Here is an 18,518-nt window from a genome sequence, read left to right on the forward strand (position 1 = left end):
AGTGACCTGTAGAATGTCTGCAAGGCGTATGGAATGTGTTAGGAGGAGACATGCATTGGGAAGGGTTATATTGGGTGCTGTAACTTCTATGCCAGTATGACCTAAGAAGCTGCTTTATATGGTCAAATCAAGCTCAGTAGTGCCATTCTTCAGGGTTTTGCATGAGTAGTTCCCACCTTCTGTGGAGGTGCTGGAGATCAGGGTTTCTTAACCTTGGGCCCCCAGATGTTGTTGGACTATAACTCCCACAATTCCCAGACATTGCTGTTGTGGCTGAGGATTCTGGGAGTTGTAGTCCAACAACATCTGGGGGCCCAAGGTTAAGAAACCCTGCTGTAGATTGAGCCTGGGACCTTCTGCATGCAAAGCACTCGCTTTCGCACACAGCTTCAACTTCTCTCCCAGTAGAGCACGGCCGATCGCTGCAGCCTCAAACTCTTATTTCATTTGTGCATATTAAGTAGGGATGTGCACGAACTGGTTCAGAGGCCCTTTTATGGGCCTCTGAACCGGTTCGAACCCTGGCCGGCTTGAAATTTCAATGGTTGGGGGTGGGGTAGCTTTAACGGCAGAGGAAGATGCACTCTCCCCCCCCCGCATTCCCCCTGCTCTCACACAATTCCCTAAAAGCCTGTTGGGGCGGCAGCGTACCTCCCTGCCCCCCCGACAGGCTTTTAGAGAATCGTGCACTGGTGGGGGAAACGCTGGAGGGGGGAGTGCATCCTCCCCCACCCTTAAAGCCACCCCCCACCATCGAACTGGTCCCCTCCAGTTCTGTGCACATCCTTAATATTAAGATGTCCTCTATGAAATGTTCAAGGTGGCTTCCAAAAAGCAAGCAGATAACTGCAAAGCAGGAGACAAGTCTGACATTCTAATCCAATAAAACGGACATTAAGGCCAGCAGCTGGGGGATGGGGTTGTATCTTAGCGGCAGGACATGTTTTTCATGCAGAAGGTCCCAGTTCAGTCCCTGGCAGCATCTCTAGGTAGGGCTGAGGGAGACTCCTGCCTTGAAACCTTGGGCAACTGCTCCCATTCAGTGTAGCCAGTATTGAGCTAGATGGACCCAAGGGTCCATCTAGTGGGATGGACAGTCAGTCTTTCACCCCATCTTAGTGGGATGAAAGACTGACCGTGAAAGGCTAGTGTGAGGGGGAAGTTCAGTGTGGGGAGTCCTAAGGTTCTGTCCTGGGTCCTGAATCAGACACCTGTGGGACATGGCGAAAAGGCTCCACAGAAGATCATAAGCAGCAGGCCGGCTCTCATGGAAAAAGCAGCCCTTTGCAGGTCCTGGGCAAGGCTGGTCCTCTTGTGAGGGGAGGTTGTTGCCTCGAGCAGCAGGAGATGGAGGCACCCAGAAGCCTTCTGCCAGCCTTGGTGTCAGAGCAGCTCTTTGCCAAGCGGTGACACAGAGCTGCTGACTGCCTTGGTGTGGGGTGTATATGTGCCCTTCTCTACCTCCTCCTTTGTGTGCCACTGGGCTAGTTAGGAAAAGGGGCAGGAGGCAGAAGAGGAAATGAGGAAAGGACAATAGTTGCTACAGTATTCGACTGGCATTTTAGTTCCCTTTGATTTCCTCCCTCCTCACCATCATCTGTGCACGAGGGCAGGAGTGGAAGAGGACAGATATATTTTTGTAACTATTGGTACAATAAAAGCGATAGTGGGTACTGTGTGTACTTCACCTGGTAGGGGGAAGGAAAGGGATGAAGAGTGCCTGCACAAACTGGAGAGGGCATTTAGCATCCTGCCTCAGGTGCACAGAGGTCTCTGGCCTCCACTGGCCCTGGTCCCAAGCCATATAGGGCTTTCAGGGTCAAAACTAGCACTCGGAACAGGGCTGACAAGCTAATTTGCAATGGAAGCTGTTTCTATAAAAAGGGGCAGAAGTTCCCTATCATCAACTGTAGTCAGTAACCTGCTAACTTGCTTTGCACAGAATACGGGAAATGGGTTCAGACATGACTTCTTGCAACTGACTGTGGCTTCTTGCCCGCAGGTCGTCAAAGCGGGAGTGGAGACCACCTGCAAATGCCACGGTGTTTCAGGGTCCTGCACGGTCAGGACGTGCTGGCGGCAGCTCTCTCCTTTCCATGAGATTGGCAAGCAGCTGAAGCAGAAGTACGAGATGTCACTCAAAGTGGGCAGCACCACCAATGAAGCGACGGGCGAGGGGGACATCTCCCCTCCCAAGAAATCCGTCCCAGGCCACGGCGATCAAATCCCAAGGACTACAGACCTTGTCTACATTGACGACTCCCCGAGTTTCTGTGTGATGAGCAGATACTCGCCCGGCACGTCAGGCAGGAAGTGTTACAAAGATAAAAACTGCGAGAGCATTTGTTGTGGCCGAGGTCACAACACACAAAGCCGCGTGGTGACCAGGCCTTGCCAGTGCCAGGTCCGCTGGTGCTGCTACGTGGAGTGTAAGCAGTGCACGCAGAGAGAGGAGGTCTACACCTGCAAGGACTGATGTGCGGGGCTCATGTGCCCATGTGGATAGCCCATAGCAATGCAGATGCTGTGCAACAAGCAGGCATGGAGACAAAACAGGGTTTGATGCATTTCTTGGTGACTGGAAGCTCTGCTGAGATGTAAGCACTTTCGTCAGGTCCCAGCTGTGTTCTCTACTTGTTCCCTTCTCTGCAAACCCACATGGGGGTCCAAGCATATGGAACGAAGTGCCTGTTGCGTGGTGTGGGTGCCGATTCTTTGGATGGGAGATAGTATTGTCAAAATCTATGAAACGATTCTCAACTGGATGGCTTGCTCTTCCATCTTGGTTCTTCTTCATCATCGGCCGTCACAGATCCTGACCGAAATGAGGAGTTCTCTGTTTAGGATCAAGAACCTCATTGCCTAGAATTCAGATGCTCTGGTTGGTTTCATGGACTACCCAACTAACCTGAGGACTAAGTGGAGGAGCTGAAGAAACTGTATTAGGCAGAACTAGACAGCGATAAATTAAGGGATGGCACTTGTGGATTTCTGGTTCCAGGTTAGTCCTCCGGAGCAGAAGAACTGAAACCAAGAAAAACAAACAAACGATCCTCTTTGCTGGAGATCCTAGTACATCAGTGGAGCCTGCACAAAGGAGAGCTGCTTTTGTGGTTCCTCACAAAGAACGTTTGTTCATCTGCCTGCACTTTGTAGCAGAGATTGTGCAAACCTTTTTCAAAATTGTTCCAGACAGGGGAAAAAAAGCATTTTTATTTTTTTTAGCTATGGTTCATCATAATCCACCTTTCACTAGCCACCTTCATTACCTACTTCACACTATGAAAATCACCAGAGGCCTTCTTAAACTTCCTATAGACACCGCCATGCACTGCATCTCACGACTTTGTACCTCCTTTTTGCTTCAGTCACCCGGTGGAGGCGGCTTAAAATCCCAGGATGAAACACACCCCGGTTTCTGGACACTCAGTTTTCCGCTGCCTGGTGGTGGAGAGACCACAGCCTTACAGAGCATACTGCTGCTTCTGAATTTCCTTGAATTGAACTGTAAGCCATTCTGGACAGGCTTACTGCTCCCAGGATTCTGTCAAGACAGCATTCCATTTACTCTCAACAGTGGCAGTGATATTAATCTGGCACAAATCTCTATATAGACCTTTAACTTTTTTTAAACCACTAGACTGTGTATTTTTAGAAAACTAGTTTTTATTAACAGCAATGCAAATATTGGATTCCAAGTGACCGGTCAATGAATTAAAAGGACGGGGGAAGCCAGAGAAGGAACAGAAACCACAGCAGTGACCAAACACACTGGTGGTGTGGACGACTTGACGTCCTTCCGTTGCTCTTAATGAGGATATTACAGTTTGTATCTTGGATGCAACAACTTCTCTTCAACAACACTACTTGGATCAGAAATGGCTGGCTGGCTGCCATACTGGCAAAGTGCCTGTGTAGGTGGTGATATTGGCAGTGAGTGTTTTGGATGATGGGGTCACTTCTCTGATTCTCTAGTAGTAGCATTTTCTCTAGTTAACCTGTTGACCTGGTGTTCAGGGGGAGCTGGATAAGAGACCTTCTTCATGGGTTCCATTTTAGCCTGTCCAGTTTTCCAAGGACAGCTTTGTCTTTATTGGACCTTAAAAAAAAAATAGCCACTCATATTTAAGCTATTCTTGAGCATCTCCTAAGAGGGGATGGATTTGGTTTGCTTCATATTCTTGGGGACAAACTGAACTATAGCCCGGTGTGTTGGCCTGCTGTTGGATTGTGGCAGAGATGAGGGAGTGGCACACCGATAGTTGATGTAGGATCATGCAAAAGTGAAAGACTCTATCCCTTCTACATCTTGACCAGCAGCACCCAACCACCTACTCCCCCACCCCCTCTCCAGCCCTGACAGCCCAGCATGGCTTTGCACGATGCCATCCTGACCCACAAAGATGTCGTCCCGACCCGTCCGTGGCTTCCTTACCGAATGGACAAGTCCTGAAGCTACGTGCAAAAGGGTTGTACCTATAACAAGTCAAGACTGAATAGAAACCTATTATTCAGTGTGGATATATATGCTTAAATATAAATATTGAACATTTATTTATTAAGCCTTTTGGAAGGACCTTCTTGTGGTTTCAATGTGGTATTACGTCCAGTCCTCTCTCGAGGCTGCCTCCTCCCTCCTTTGCCTGCATGTGTGCCTTAATTTCCAGAGTGTCTTAATTCCACCCACCCACCCCACAAGGTTGGGCATGGCTACAGAATAAGATGCACACGAGATTCTTCAGGGTTTTGAGGGGAGGGGTATTTGAACTGCTTGGCTTAGTCCCACCTCACTAGAAGAATAGGGCCTGGATTGGTGCCTTGAAAATGGACCATGGTTGAATGATGCAGGCTGTGTGTGAAGGCCCAGCTCAAGCTGTTTTGTTGCCCTGGGTGAAACTGCCACTTGTGCTGCCCTTGGCACCTTGTCTGGGGTTGGGGAACGGCTCGCGAGTCCTCCTGGACTGGGTTCAGTTTCAACCTCTTCCATCATCCCCAGCCATAGTGGCCTTCAGATTTGTACAAATGTCTTTGGCCTTTGCGGCTACAGATGGTGGAATTTGGGTCATCAGATATTACGTTAGACTACGAGAAGCCCTGATGCAGTGAAGTTTGCTGTTGAGCAAAGCGAGGAAGGGTCTAGTCAGGAGAACTGGGATGGGAGACTTGTACCATCCCACAGACCCTCTTGTCTCCCAGAGATCTGGGTTGAAGAGGATGTGATTTCAGGGTCTTCTCAGCCCACTGTTTGCTCAGTGCCACAGCCTATTGGATTGGGACGGATCCAGCTGGTGATGGAGCTAATTCCCCTGATCAGGGTCTGAAAGCAGAAGTGTTCCCTAAAATCTAAAAAAAAATAGTTCTTTGTTCTGAGTCCAGTTCCAAGCCAAACTGCTCCCTGCTGCATCCCCGAACCAAGAGCGACAGGGTCAGATTTTGTCCCCTAACTTCGTCTACTACCTGCTCACTTATCTGCCTGTCTCTCCCTTGCACATCTGGCTTGGTGCAGCAGCAGGGAGATCTCTTCCCGCACAATTTTTTTTTAACGCAGCTAGAATGTTGCTGTGGTCTGCAACTTGGGAGCACTGGGAAATGCAGCTTTCCTAGTGCTGCCAGTGCTTTCCAGAGAGAGAGAGAGAGAGAGAGAGCAGGGAGGGAATACTCAGGCACTTTTAGCTTGACTCTTTGCAAAGCCTTGCTCTGTTGACATTCCTTTTCTGTGGCAGGTGGTGGGATGGACCTCATTACCCTCCTGCCCTGCCCTGGACTGCAGCCCCATTCCCAGGTCCTTGCTTTCAGCCGTACAAATTTCCATGGAAGCATTCGAGCATTGATGGGTATATACAGATTGACTTCTCATTCTGGAATTTAAGCTTGGCAAGAAGTGCCAAAGTGCGTAGCAAGTGGAGATACTTTTCAGATGGCCAGATTTCTGCAAGAAATGTCAAAGGGGGCTACACTCCTCCTCAGTTTACCACTACAGTGTTAATTACAAGAGGAGCTGGCTATGTGTAATGCAACATTTGCAACAGATGCTGCTGCTTGATATAGTGTGCCATTGAGACTTGACTGAACTTTTCTTAAAGACCCGAGGTTTTTTTGAAAACAGAGTGCGACACTTGCCTAGGGGGCCATCAGGCCTCACTAGTATGGGTTGCATGTGGCATTATAACCCCTTGTAGAAACCTCAAGTTCCCCCAAATGCGGGTCAAGAACATTTGAATTAAAACTGCAGAATGCTCATTGTATTGAAAGAGTTTGCACAAAATGAATAGGTAGAACGGCATCTCAAGGCGAACTTGCTGATTATGTTAAAATATGTAATTTGGCCACGTGTGTTACTATTATTAATACACTTTTTTTGTTAGCTGCCCCATAACAAATTGTTTTCTGGGTGGCTGAGGTCACATTAGAAAACATCCAATAAAGGCATATAAAACATGACAGACAAATCACAGCACACAACAAAAAAATACAAAATACAATATAAAATATTCTAAACTTTTTTTTAATTAAAAGCCTGAGTGAACAGCAAGGACTTTACTTGGTATCTAAAAGAACAAAGGGATGGCACCAGGCAACCCTTGGCAAAGAGACACTTTTAAACATGGTATGCTTTTTATTTAGCAGGGAGAGAGTAACTGGCCCTCTCCACCCCCAGCACAGCATCCCTCCGGTGGCTGTTGCTGGTGTCTATCTTGTGTTTCTTTTTAGATTGTGAGCCCTTTGGGGACAGGGAGCCATCTTATTTATTTATTATTTCTCTGTGTAAACCGCCCTGAGCCATTTTTGGAAGGGCGGTATAGAAATCGAAATAAATAAATAAATAAACAAACCCTCACTGGGGAGGCTTTTCCAGAAACAGGGTGCCACCACCGAAAAGGCCCCCTCCCAGTGGCAATTGGGAGAGGCATGAGCAGCGCTGAGAGTACCAAGTGGGTGTTGAACCCTTTCCTGCTGTGATCTTTATTGAAAACTGTGCCCTTGAAATGGCTACTGGCCCCAGAAAGGGGAGGGAAGTTTCCCTTTTGGGAGCACCATTTTCAAACCATTTTCATGCCCAAAAAGGGTTGAAGGCCTTCTCTACATATGCCGTCATCCTGATCATAGCCTCGCAGTAGAACCTATTTGTTATAAACAGGTAGGGTCAAGATTCACCCCTGAACACACATACTCTGGCCAAGAGGTAACCAACCCACAGTGGCTGGTTTTTGGAGATGCCATGAAAGGGGGAACAAATTGGTCAACTACTTTAGTGTAGCCCTATGAACACTTAAAAGGAGGTCCTCTTTAACTAAATGCTGTGGGTGCCCAAGCTAGTGTGCATAGGATTCTCGCTTTAATCTCTCTCTCTCCTTTGGCTTTGTAATCTGCTTTGAGAACTGTTGGTTGAAAAGCAATGTAAGCATTTTAAAACTCTTCCATGGACAGGCAGGGAACGACATTTGGATTTTTGTGTGTGTGCCAGGTAGTCTAGGCGATCTCTGGCTTATTAGTGATTTCTCTAGCTAAAAGTTGTAAGAACATAAGAACAGCTCTTCTGGATCAGGCCCAAGGAGGCCCATCTAGTCCAGCATCCTGTTTCGCACAGTGGCCCACCAGATGCCTTTGGGGAACCCACAGGCAAGAGGTGAGGACATGCCTTCTCTCCTGCTGTTACTCCCCTGCAACTGGTACTCAGAGGCATCCTGCCTTTGAGGCTGGAGGTGGCCTTTAGCCCTCCGACTAGTAGCTGTTGATAGACCTCTCCTCCATGAAGTTATCCAAACCCCTCTTAAAGCCATCCAGGTTGTTGGCTGTCACCACATCTCGTGGCAGAGAATTCCACAAGCTGATTATGCATTGTGTGAAAAAGAACTTCCGTTTGTTGGTCCTAGATTTCCTGGTAATCAATTTCATGGGAAGTTGCAGCCTTTCAAACTGAAGTTCTACAATATGAAAAAGACCATTGGCTTTTTGAAATGTTGGGAATCACTAAAACTTCAGATTTGTCTGACTCTTCTGGGAATATGGATCCAAGCTGTGTACATGCTTGCTTTTTATTCATGCTGCGTATGTGTGCAGCTGTGCAAGGGGTGAAGAAATGAGCAGATGGGAAGTATCTTGTAGCCCAGTCGTATGCATGTTTGCTCAAGTCCCACTGAGTTCCATAGGACAACTGTGCATGCCTAGGATTGTGGCTTTTGAGATGGGCAAAGGAGTGAATGAACTACTGAGTGGAAAAACTCTTCTTTGTATTATAATTCACGCACTGAAGCTGGTGTGCTTTCTGTATGTATTTAAAAAAGTGTATTTATGTTAATGCAAATATTATTACTTCCTTGTTATATATTGTAAATAGTAAGGTTTATTCTCCTGTGGTGTTTTTTAAAAAAAGTTAACATAAAATAGTAACGAGGCACATTCATTACATGTATATAGACAGGTATAATATGCTTACTTATAATGCTGGGGTTCTCAAATGTGGGTCCCCAGATGCTGGACTACAACTCCCATCATGCCCAGTCCCAGTGGCTGGAGGATGATGGGACATGTAAACCAACATCTGGGGATCTAAGGATGCGAACCCCTGCTATAACCCCATTTTGAAATTGGGAGGACATCAGTGTGGCTTCAATCAACCTAAAGTATTGGTAGAACACAGATTACCAGTGAAGGGGAAGGTTGTCACCAATATCTCATGCTCCTAGTCCTTAAACCTTTCTGGAAAGACATGGAAGCTATTTCACAAGCATCCAAGGTCTTGTTTGTGGGGGAGGGTGGGGTGGAGGGGATGGGGATTTTTTTTTTTAAACTTCAAACGGACTTCTGTGTTATTTCAAACTACTCTTGAAACTTCTGTTTCTGAAATCTGCCAGCTGTGTTGAACGGGACTCTGGTGTGCAGAAGACATGCCAAGCCTGAGCTCCCTTGGTTATTCATGCAGTTCTCTAGATTCAGGCCAGGGGCTGGAAGAAAGAGGGAAGCTCCTCTTTAATGTGGAAAGTTCTGTAGGACAGGAGAACTAGTGGAGTTCTCACGTTGTACATCCGTTGTCACCTTATTTCTTTCATCCTAGGGGCTGCACTTTTAAAAGCAAATGCCCATGTTTTGCACACTAAGTTTTTGTTTTGCAAGTGACGTATTCAGTATGGGTACCAGCCATAGAGGACTTGATGGACTGGTTGTAGGGCCATGCATTATATGCCCATGTGTCAGGGTGGGGTGAGGGTGGAATTACATGTGTTGATATGGGCAAAAGTCTTTGAAAGCATTCTATGGAATTTGTGCTTAAAATCAGGGAGCTCAGAAGTGCCTTTGAAAGGGGGGGAAACCCCAGTATTTGGAACCCCATTGATTCTTGTAGCTGTAGAATCCTTGAAATTGGCACATGGAGCTGTGTTGGGCACAGGGTGGATGTCATCATCTGGCATTGTCCCCATGCTTATAGGCATGTGCTTTGTTGAAAGACTCCTTGCCCTGATCTTCTCTAGTGGAGCAGCCACAGGAGAGCGTGAGCTATGCCTGAGGTTACACTTTCAGCAGACATGGGGCAGTGGTGAAGCCCAAGAAGCCTGGCAAGTTCTGCCTGGAGTAGGTCTACTCTCAGCAGAAGCCAGATTCCTCTACAAGTTGGGGCCACACGGCAGACGGGCAGGGATTCCCCAGGAGATGAGTTGATGAACAGGTTCTCTGCATGTGAAAAATGTATGACTGCCTTACCAAGGGGTGCTTGGCTGTATAGCAAGTTTGCATCTACTGTGCTCCACCAGCGTTTCACTCCACGGGCCAGCTCTGCACAATGATGAAAATGGGGTGTCGTTGATGTGAACTGAAACACATGCACCCATGCGCTAGCCAAAGGCTTGCCATTTAAGCTGATGTTCTGTAGGGACCTTCTGCGTGGAAGGCCACAGAGTAATGGCCCCATCTTGAACCAGGAAGAGGGGGAGAGAAGCAGCTCTAACATTTCGAAAGAGCAAGCAAGCACTCTTACATGCTCTGATATCCCGCAACAAGCTTCCCTTCACTGCTAGAAGAAATGGCCACCATTTTCACATTAATCTTCACTACTTGGGATGACACAGCAGATGCAAATATACTTCCAACAGTCCACCCCACCAGTCTAACTGGGCCACCCCAAATCAATAAGTGAAAGTTTTCATGGGTCTGCCAGCAGAACGGGTTAAACCTGGGGTGTGTAAAATCAGCCTCACCCCCCGTTAGATTACAGTGCCCATCATTCCCAGCCTTGGTGGCAAATAGGCATGATGGAAGTTATAATCCAACAGTTTGAGGGCTGAAGTTAAGCAGCACTAGGTTAAAGCTTTTAATCCTCATTTTCTGAAATACTCTGAATAGAACCCAAGATGCCCTAGACCAGGGTTTCTCAACGAGTTGGTCCCCAGATGTTATTGGACTTCAACTCCCATAATCCCCAGCCCCAGTGACCTTTGGTTGGGAATTATGGGAGTTGAAGTCCAATTACTTCTGGGGACCCACACGTTGAGAATCCCTGACAATGGATTGTGTCCAAGGAGAATCATGGTGACTCTGTTGCCCATCTTTTAGCTTCTAGTTCCACACTCTTATTTCAGCCCAATGCTTCCAAAAACATCTGTTTTCATTGTATAGTGATCTAGATTCATCAGGTTGGGGAAAAATGTTCGTAAATCAGACAACTTTTGTGGTAGGTTTGCAGGTCTTACATTGGGAAACGTCATTGGATTCAATGAGCACTGTTGCATCAGTCCTGTGTGTGGTTGTGTCTTTAAAGAAAAGGTTCGGCCGAAGGTATAGGACTCACTGGTGTGCACAACAAGGGCTAACCTTCTGCTGCATGGCTCGCATCCCAAAGGATCCTCTGCCATGTTTGGACATAATTTGCCCCATCCTGGGAAATGTGCTTGCAAGGGAGTCTGGGCCTGGCCATGAAAGGTGGCGATTCTTAAGGTGCCAGCCATTAAGCCGAGTTGAAATATCACCACCTCATCTGCAAGTTGTCAAAAGATGAATTTTGGAGTTGGGAATGGTGTGGGGTGGTGGGGTGGTACCATTCCCTTCCAAATGCCCCTCACCCCATGAACAATGCTAGGACACAAAAGCCAGTTTAAAATTGAGCCTGGATACTAGGTGCCAAAGTCAGGTTATGAGAAGGGGCCCCATTTTGCTAGCTTATAATCTCCAAGACAGGGACGTGTGAGGAAAAGCAGGAGGAGTCACAGCTCTCCTGAGGCCACATGTGTTCAGAATGTGGGGATACCATCTGAAACACCACCTCCCTATGTTGTTCTTCTCCCCTTGACATGTTGTCATGTGGAGTTTGGAGTAGGGGAACTCTCTGAGAGTGTTGATTTTGCAGCACTCGTAAAGGTTATGCAGGAGAGGTGGAGACCTCAGTGGGGCCAACACCATGCCTTGGCCACCCTTGAGGTGTCATTCCAGCCTGGATCTCTCTCTTCCAAGTTTTTGGAAGATCACTTCTCTCTACCATGCTCCAAAAGCCAGCTTGCGGTAAATCCAGTTTCTCTTTTAAAATTGCCACTTGAATTGAGTAAGCATCTTCAATTCCTGCTCTGGGATGTGTGGATTTTTAAAAAAGAAAACCAATCCGTTCAGTATCCATTCAGTCAGGGGTGGGCACACTTGGCCCTCCAGCTGTTCTTGAACTACAAGCCGTAGCCTTGTAGGGATGATGGGAGTTGTAGTTCAAAATCAGCTGGAAGGCCAAATTTGCCCTCCCCTGCATGAAGTCCTCGCTGGTATCTTGATGTGCATTTTCCCCTACAGCAGGGGTTCCCAACCTTCAGTCCCCAGATTTTGTTGGACTACAACTTCCATCAACCCCAGCCACAGTGGCCAAGATGATGGGAGTTGTAGTCCAACATCTGTGCACCCAAGGTGGGGACCCCACCCCCCACTCCGCCCTAGGATATATGATTATGGACTAAGCAACTTCTTGTGTGCACTTGTGAATAGTTCTCCTGGAAGCGTTGTGAGGAGCAAATGCGAACATATGAAGGATTTTGTAGGGTTTTCCTGGGGGTGGGTGGGGGTTAATGTCTTATGGGAGCCTAAATTATTTTTCTCTACCTCATATGTACAGCTTTGTAGGTATAAAATCTGATTTCTTGTGTGACTGTGGAGAATGTATTTAAGTTATTTAACATCTTTGTATAACGAATGAGAACAAATGAAGCAATAAATGTATTTTAAATTATACATGGAGCCTGTCTGTTGTCTTTCCACCTTGGCAAGATGGTAATAAATTCTACCCCTTGGTCCCCAAATCTTGCAGAAGTTTCCAGACATGGATGCCTATGGTGGCTTCACTCCTGGGAAAGACAGCACACATGGATGGGATCTGATGTGGATTGGGGCCATGGTGGCTGGGAGCAGGGGAGGGAAGCATTAATCCTCTTCCTTACACCACGGTTGTGATCCAGCTCAGGAATTACGCCTGCAATTGCCAAACAGACCACACATATCGTAGGTGAAATGGGTAAGTTGTCTGCTTAGACCAGGGTGCTGTCATCAGCCATGAATCCTCATGGCTCTTTGGAATTTTCATGCTCAGAAGCAGAACCCCTCTGAATACCAGGTGCTGGGAGGCAAAAGAAGGGGCAGGCTATGGTCTACAAGCCGATACCAGAAGGCATCTGGTTGGTGACCGTGCACTATGGAATGCATGCCTTGATGAACCCTGCAAGACACTTGTCAGTGCTGATAAGACTTCAGATTTGAACTGGAGAACATCGGAAGCTGCCTTATACTGAATTGGACCATTAGGAACTTAGGCAGCTGCCATATCCTGAGTCAGACCATTGGTCCATCTAGCTCAGTAATGTACACAGACTGGCAGTGGCTTCTCCAAGGGTGCAGGCAGGGATCCCTCTCAGTCCTTGCCTGGAGATGCCAGGGAGGGAACTTGTGACCTTCTGCACGCAAGCATGCAGGTGCTCTTCCCAGAGCAGTTCCATTCCCTAAGTAAGAGGAATCTCTTCCAGTGCTCATGCATGTAGTCTCCCATTCAAATACAAACCAGGATGGACCCTGCTTAGCAAAGGGGACGAGTCCTGCTTGCTCCTACCAGACCAGCTCTCCTATGTGGTGTTGGTGCAGATTGTTCAATAGTGTCTACACTGATTGGCAGCAGCTCCAAGGTTTCAGGCAGGAGTCTTTCCCAGCTCCATCTGATATCAGGGATAGAACCTCAGCCCTGGGGCATACAGATCAGATTCTCTACCACTGAGCTATGGCCCACTCCCTGGAGCTTAATGTGGTTGTCAACTGTCCATGTAGTTGGGCTGTCCAACTTCGATCAGATGAAACGGGAACCTCACTATGTTTGCCGTAGGGATCGCTGGCAATCTCCCTGCCCAGTGACACATGGCTGTTGTGCCATGAATTTACTCCGCAAAGCAAGTCTGCCTTGCACCATTCACACTGAAAAGGTTCTACAAATAGGCATATGACAAATATTTATATACTGCTTTTCACCCAAAGTTCCCAAAGCGGTTTACAGATAGAAATTAATTAATTAATTAAATTCAGGCAGGATGCCTCTGAGTCCCAGTTGCAGGGGAGTAACAGCAGGAGAGAGGGCATGCCCTCAACTCCTGCCTGTGGCTTCCAGCGGCATCTGGTGGGCCACTGTGCGAAACAGGATGCTGGACTAGATGAGCCTTGGGCCTGATCCAGCAGGGCTGTTCTTACGTTCTTATGTTAAATGGCTGCCTGTCCCCAAAGGGCTCACAGTCTAAAAAAAAGAAAGAAAGAAACATAAGAAAGACACCAGCAACAGCCATTGGAGGGATGCTGTGCTGGGGTTGGATAGGGCCCGTTGCTCACCCCTTGCTAAATAAAGGGAATCACCACTTTTAAGAAAAGGGCTCTGAAAAACTATTGGCGGGATGCATCACCATTCCAAAGATCCCTCTGATGCATCTGCATTGTGTGAAAAGGCAGGGCTGTGGGCTGCCTTAGTCCCTGGGCCCTCAACCGTGGGTCCCCAGCTGTTGTTGGCCTACAACTCCCCCTCATTCCAATGGCCAAAGGATAGGATGGGAGTTGGAGGACAGCTGGGTCTCCAAAGCGGAGAACCTGTGCGTTAATGTATTCGTATGCATGGATGTCTTCCACATGCACACCCTCTAGAGGCAGGATGCTGGTATCCTGACCCTCATATTCAATTGCTCAAGAGAGCTTGAGGATGCTTGAACTGAAGCCTGACCATTCGAGCCATTCTCACTAACCTCATTGTAACGAGTTCACTCCGCAGCAAGCAAAAATCAGAGCCAAAATAAGGATAGTCTTTTGTATATATACATTTTTTAAAAACTAGAGATAGGAAATAAGACTGTGCAGCAGAGCTTCAGTAGGTTGTTGAGCGCAGACACAATCCAGTCCCAGCGTATGCTCAGAGCTTCTGAGCCACGCCAACCGGGAATCAAATCACTACCTGAAGCCTTGTCTGGAAGTGTGGCCGCTCCAAGCGGATTTCCAAATCAAAAACCTGCTGCTTTGCGCGCTCCTAACGGGTAACGCACAAGAGAAGGGCAGTCTCTGGTAACGTGTTGGAGAGTGTGTGCCACTTCTCAGGTGTTCCAGGAGCAGGCCACACCACCCTATCTTCTACTCTTCCAGATTCAGTATTTGTTGGAGATTGTCCATTATTACCCTCAATAGGTAAAAAGAACCGAGCATTCAGGAATGAGCACACAGACACTCCAGTTACAGAGTGGGTAGCAGAGGGTGGTTTAGTTATTGCAGCTATTTAGAGAAAACACATGGAGATCCTTGTAGAACTGAATACGAAATGTTTCTGGGTTAAATACACTTCAGTAGGAAAGACCTAGCTCTAATCTAAAGGACTACATCATGGATAGGCAAGGAGAGAGAGGGAGAGATGTTTCCGTCTGCTCTCTAGGAGGAAAGGGAGGGTTGTGACTCAGCACAGGATGTGCAGCGGACAGAGTCCGTCCAGGGGCATAGGGTAGGGGCAGAGAGGGAGACCCTGACTCACTGTCTCTACTCCCAATGCCCCTAGTGGTCACTAGGGCAGTGGGTGCAAAAGGTCGATGAACTGGAAGTCCATCTCCAACAGTATTTGCTTCTGTAGAACACGGCAGCCACAGAGAGATGGGACCTGTGGCTGGTGCCCTCCAGTGCTGCTCCTACATGGATTCAGACTGAACAGGGCACATGTGCAGATCTTTCCTTTCTCTGATGCAGCTAGATGGCATGGCTGTGAGTGGAGACACTTCTGGGCTAGGAGGAGCCCAAGATGTGAAAGATCAACACGGGATGCCTTTCTGTGTGGCCCAGCTGAGAGCTGGTCTTGTGGTCGCGAGCATGACTTGTCCCCTTAGCTAAGCAGGCTCCACCCTGGTTGCATATGAAAGGGAGACTAGAAGTGTGAGCACTGGAAGATCTTCCCCTCAGGGGATGGAGCCGCCACTCTGGGAAGAGCATCACACAAGGTTCCAAGTTCCCTCCCTGGCGGCATCTCCAAGAAAGGGCTGAGAGAGATTCCTGCTTGCAACCTTGGAGAAGCCGCTGCCAGTCCGTGTAGACAATACTGAGCCTGATGGACCAATGGTCTGACTCAGTACATGGCAGCTTCCTACGTTCCTAACCGGCGTCACTATAATTGGATGGAACACGACTGTGGCTGCGTCCCATGTTTCTGTGAACAGCAAAGTAACTACACTTAAGCCTCTAGTTCAGGGTTTCTTAACCTTGGCCCCCCAGATGTTGTTGGACTGCAACTCCCATCATCCCCAGACATGGCCTTTGTAGCTGAGGATGATGGGAGTTGTAGTCCAACAACATCTGGGGGCCCAAGGTTAAGGAACCCTGCACTAGGTTGACTGCCACAGAGGCTACAAATGGACACCTCTAAACCAGGTGTGTCACACTGTGGCCCGCCAGCTGTTGTTGGCCTACAACTCCCATCATCCCCAGTCACAGTGGCCAGTAGCCAGGGATGATGGGAGTTGTAGGCCACTGGCTGGAGGGCTGCAGTTTGGCACCCCTGCCTTGAACAGCTTCCCAATTCCGGCTGTCACCAATGTGGAAAGCTGCTGGAGCACTTTGGGGCCTGGGGAAGCTTCCTATTTTTTAAAAAATATTTATATAGCGCCCTTAGTCCTAAGACCTCCCGAGAGGTTAATATAACAAGATAAAAATGATTTGATAAAAACAGAACAAATACAGCTAAACGTTTAAAAAGCGGAAAGGGACAGCTCATTGGCCAAAAGCCTGGATAAAAAGCGCAGACTTCACTTTCCTCCGAAAGACTGGGAGAGAGGGAGCCAGAGCGAGTTCCACAGCCTGGGGCCACAACAGAGAAGGCCCTGCCCCATGTGCTCGCCAAATGGGCCTCAGCCGGTGTCAGCCGGTGGAGCAGAGCCCTCCCAGCCAATCTAGTCAGATGTGAACTGTCTTATTGCCCTACAGTCACCAAAAGGTAGGCATGAGGCAGCATGGTCAACGTTGACGGCTCAAGCAAAAACATCTCATCTGGCACTTGCAGGGTCTGATCCTGCTCTTGCCCTGACACCAGTTTACTGAAGAACCTTGGAGCTTTAGTCACAGGACACTGCCTTTTCCCGAGATTGGTCCCCCGAGCCCAGAACGCTTTCCTCTAACTTGCAGCTGTTCTCCAAGGTTTTCCACAGCAGAGGTTTGGCCGGGCAGTGCTGGGGATTGAACCTGGGACCTTCTGCACACCACCACGTGCTCCACCATGGAGCGATGGGCTCCCGAGCTGCACTCAAAGCCAGCCTCCTTCTGCTTTCTGCCAGTTGCTACAGCACATGCTGCAAACAGCTCTCGGACCCAAACAAGGAGGCATTGATGGGCATGCCATGTTTCCACCAGCCTCGCGACCACCTCGGGGACGGCCCAGCGAGCTTGGGTGGACCTGTCAGCCATCAATCTAAATTATGCCCACGTCCTAGCTGGCATCCAGATGAGGGAGATGTGGTTTCTTGCCTCCCCCCTCCTTGGCGGGGCTGTTTATGCATGGCACGGTGGGCGGGTGGGTCTGCCTTGGCTTGAGTTGCCTCCCTGGTACCGGCCATGCCACCCAGCTTCATGCACCGTTTTATTCTTTTTTCCATGCGGTCCTTTGAAAAAGCCTGAGGTGTGTACAAGGAGAGGTAGCGAGGTAATAAAAGAGCTGTCACCCTTCTTGCTAGGCAAACAGGTTACGTCACACTGTTTAGTAAACCTGTTTCCCCTCTCATACTATGGAAAGAACCTGTCCTTTTCCAGGCTCCTGGAAAGTCTAACAGCTGCTCTTCCCTCAGCTCTCCCATTCTCCGTTTGCTTTATTTGGGTTGTTGGTGATGCTCAAACGTTTGATTTTTCTTGGAATTTTGTCGTCATTGTCAGGGGGTTCTCAAGCTTGGGTCCCCAGATGTTGTTGGACTAAAGGAGGAGAGCTGGTCTTGGGGTAGCAAGCATGACTTGTCCCCATAGCTAAGCAGGGCCTGCCCTGGTTGCATCTGAATGGGAGACGATGTGTGAGCACTGCAAGATATTCCCCTCAGGGGATGAAGCCGCTCTGGGAAGAGCATCCAGGTTCCAAGTTCCCTTCCTGGCAGCTTCTCCAAGGTAGGGCTGAGAGAGATTCCTGCCTGCAACCTTGGAGAAGCCACTGCCAGTCTGTGAAGACAATACTGAGCTATATAGACCAATGGTCTGACTCAGTATATGGCAGTTTCTTATGTTCCTATGTTCTATCCTCAGCCCAAGGCCATTGTGGCTGATGGGAGTTGCAGTTCAATCAACATCTGGGACCCAAGTTTGAGAACGCCTGCCTTGAGCCATTCAAGAAGCACCAGCCTTCTCCCTGAATAACAGCTCCCCTAAAGGTCCCGCTAAACAGTCCGCGGACTATTTGAAAATAGTCCGCGGAATGTCAGCATGAACTGTATTTTCATTGGCAACTGGTAAGATTGGAACCACCCGTTCTTTTCCATACCGAGGGCCTATTAATCAATACCAAACAGTTGACACTTCAAACAGCTATAGGAGACTTGATTAATCAATGAGGGAAATCGTAGCCCGCAAAGAATGTGTAACGAGACCCCACTTCAAAGGAGAGTTGGACAGTCTGATCCAGGATTCCAGACGGGATGAAGATTGCGCCTGTTTGTGTCTTCACAGAACCAGCTCAACCGTTCGGAAGCTGGGCACCCAATCCTTGACACTGATGGAGTTGAAGGAGCTGGACTGTGTGCAGGATTGTAGCTGTGGTTGGGAAGCTTGTCCAGGTAGGAAGCCTGTCAAATACATTGCTCCAGGATATCTGGTTCAAAGTAAAGAGGTGTTCGGACTTGAATCCACAGCAGAACTTAAACTGGTGGAACATAGGAAGATGCCTTGTACCGAGTTAGACCATTGGTCCATCTAGCTCAGTACTGTCTACCCAGACTGGCAGTGGATTCTCTGAAGTTGCAGGCAGGAGTCTCTCTCAGCCCTATCTGGAGATGCTGCCAGGGAGGGAACTTGGAAGCTTCTGAAGGTGCCCT

At 48.3% G+C, this 18,518-nt stretch overlaps 1 protein-coding gene across 1 annotated transcript in view; it reads left to right on the plus strand.

The window, feature by feature from the left end:
• WNT9A (Wnt family member 9A) overlaps positions 1–12,198 on the plus strand; it is a 62,594-nt gene extending 50,396 nt beyond the window's left edge. Inside the window, exon 4 of the mRNA XM_053265766.1 lies at positions 2,003–12,198. Within this exon, the coding sequence (XP_053121741.1) occupies positions 2,003–2,476 (474 nt within the window). The 3' untranslated portion in view covers positions 2,477–12,198. The remainder of the gene's footprint in view (positions 1–2,002) is intronic.
• Positions 12,199–18,518: the final 6,320 nt, after the last annotated feature.

The sequence above is a fragment of the Hemicordylus capensis genome, chromosome 6 (assembly GCF_027244095.1).
Source record: "Hemicordylus capensis ecotype Gifberg chromosome 6, rHemCap1.1.pri, whole genome shotgun sequence".
Taxonomy (NCBI): domain Eukaryota; kingdom Metazoa; phylum Chordata; class Lepidosauria; order Squamata; family Cordylidae; genus Hemicordylus; species Hemicordylus capensis.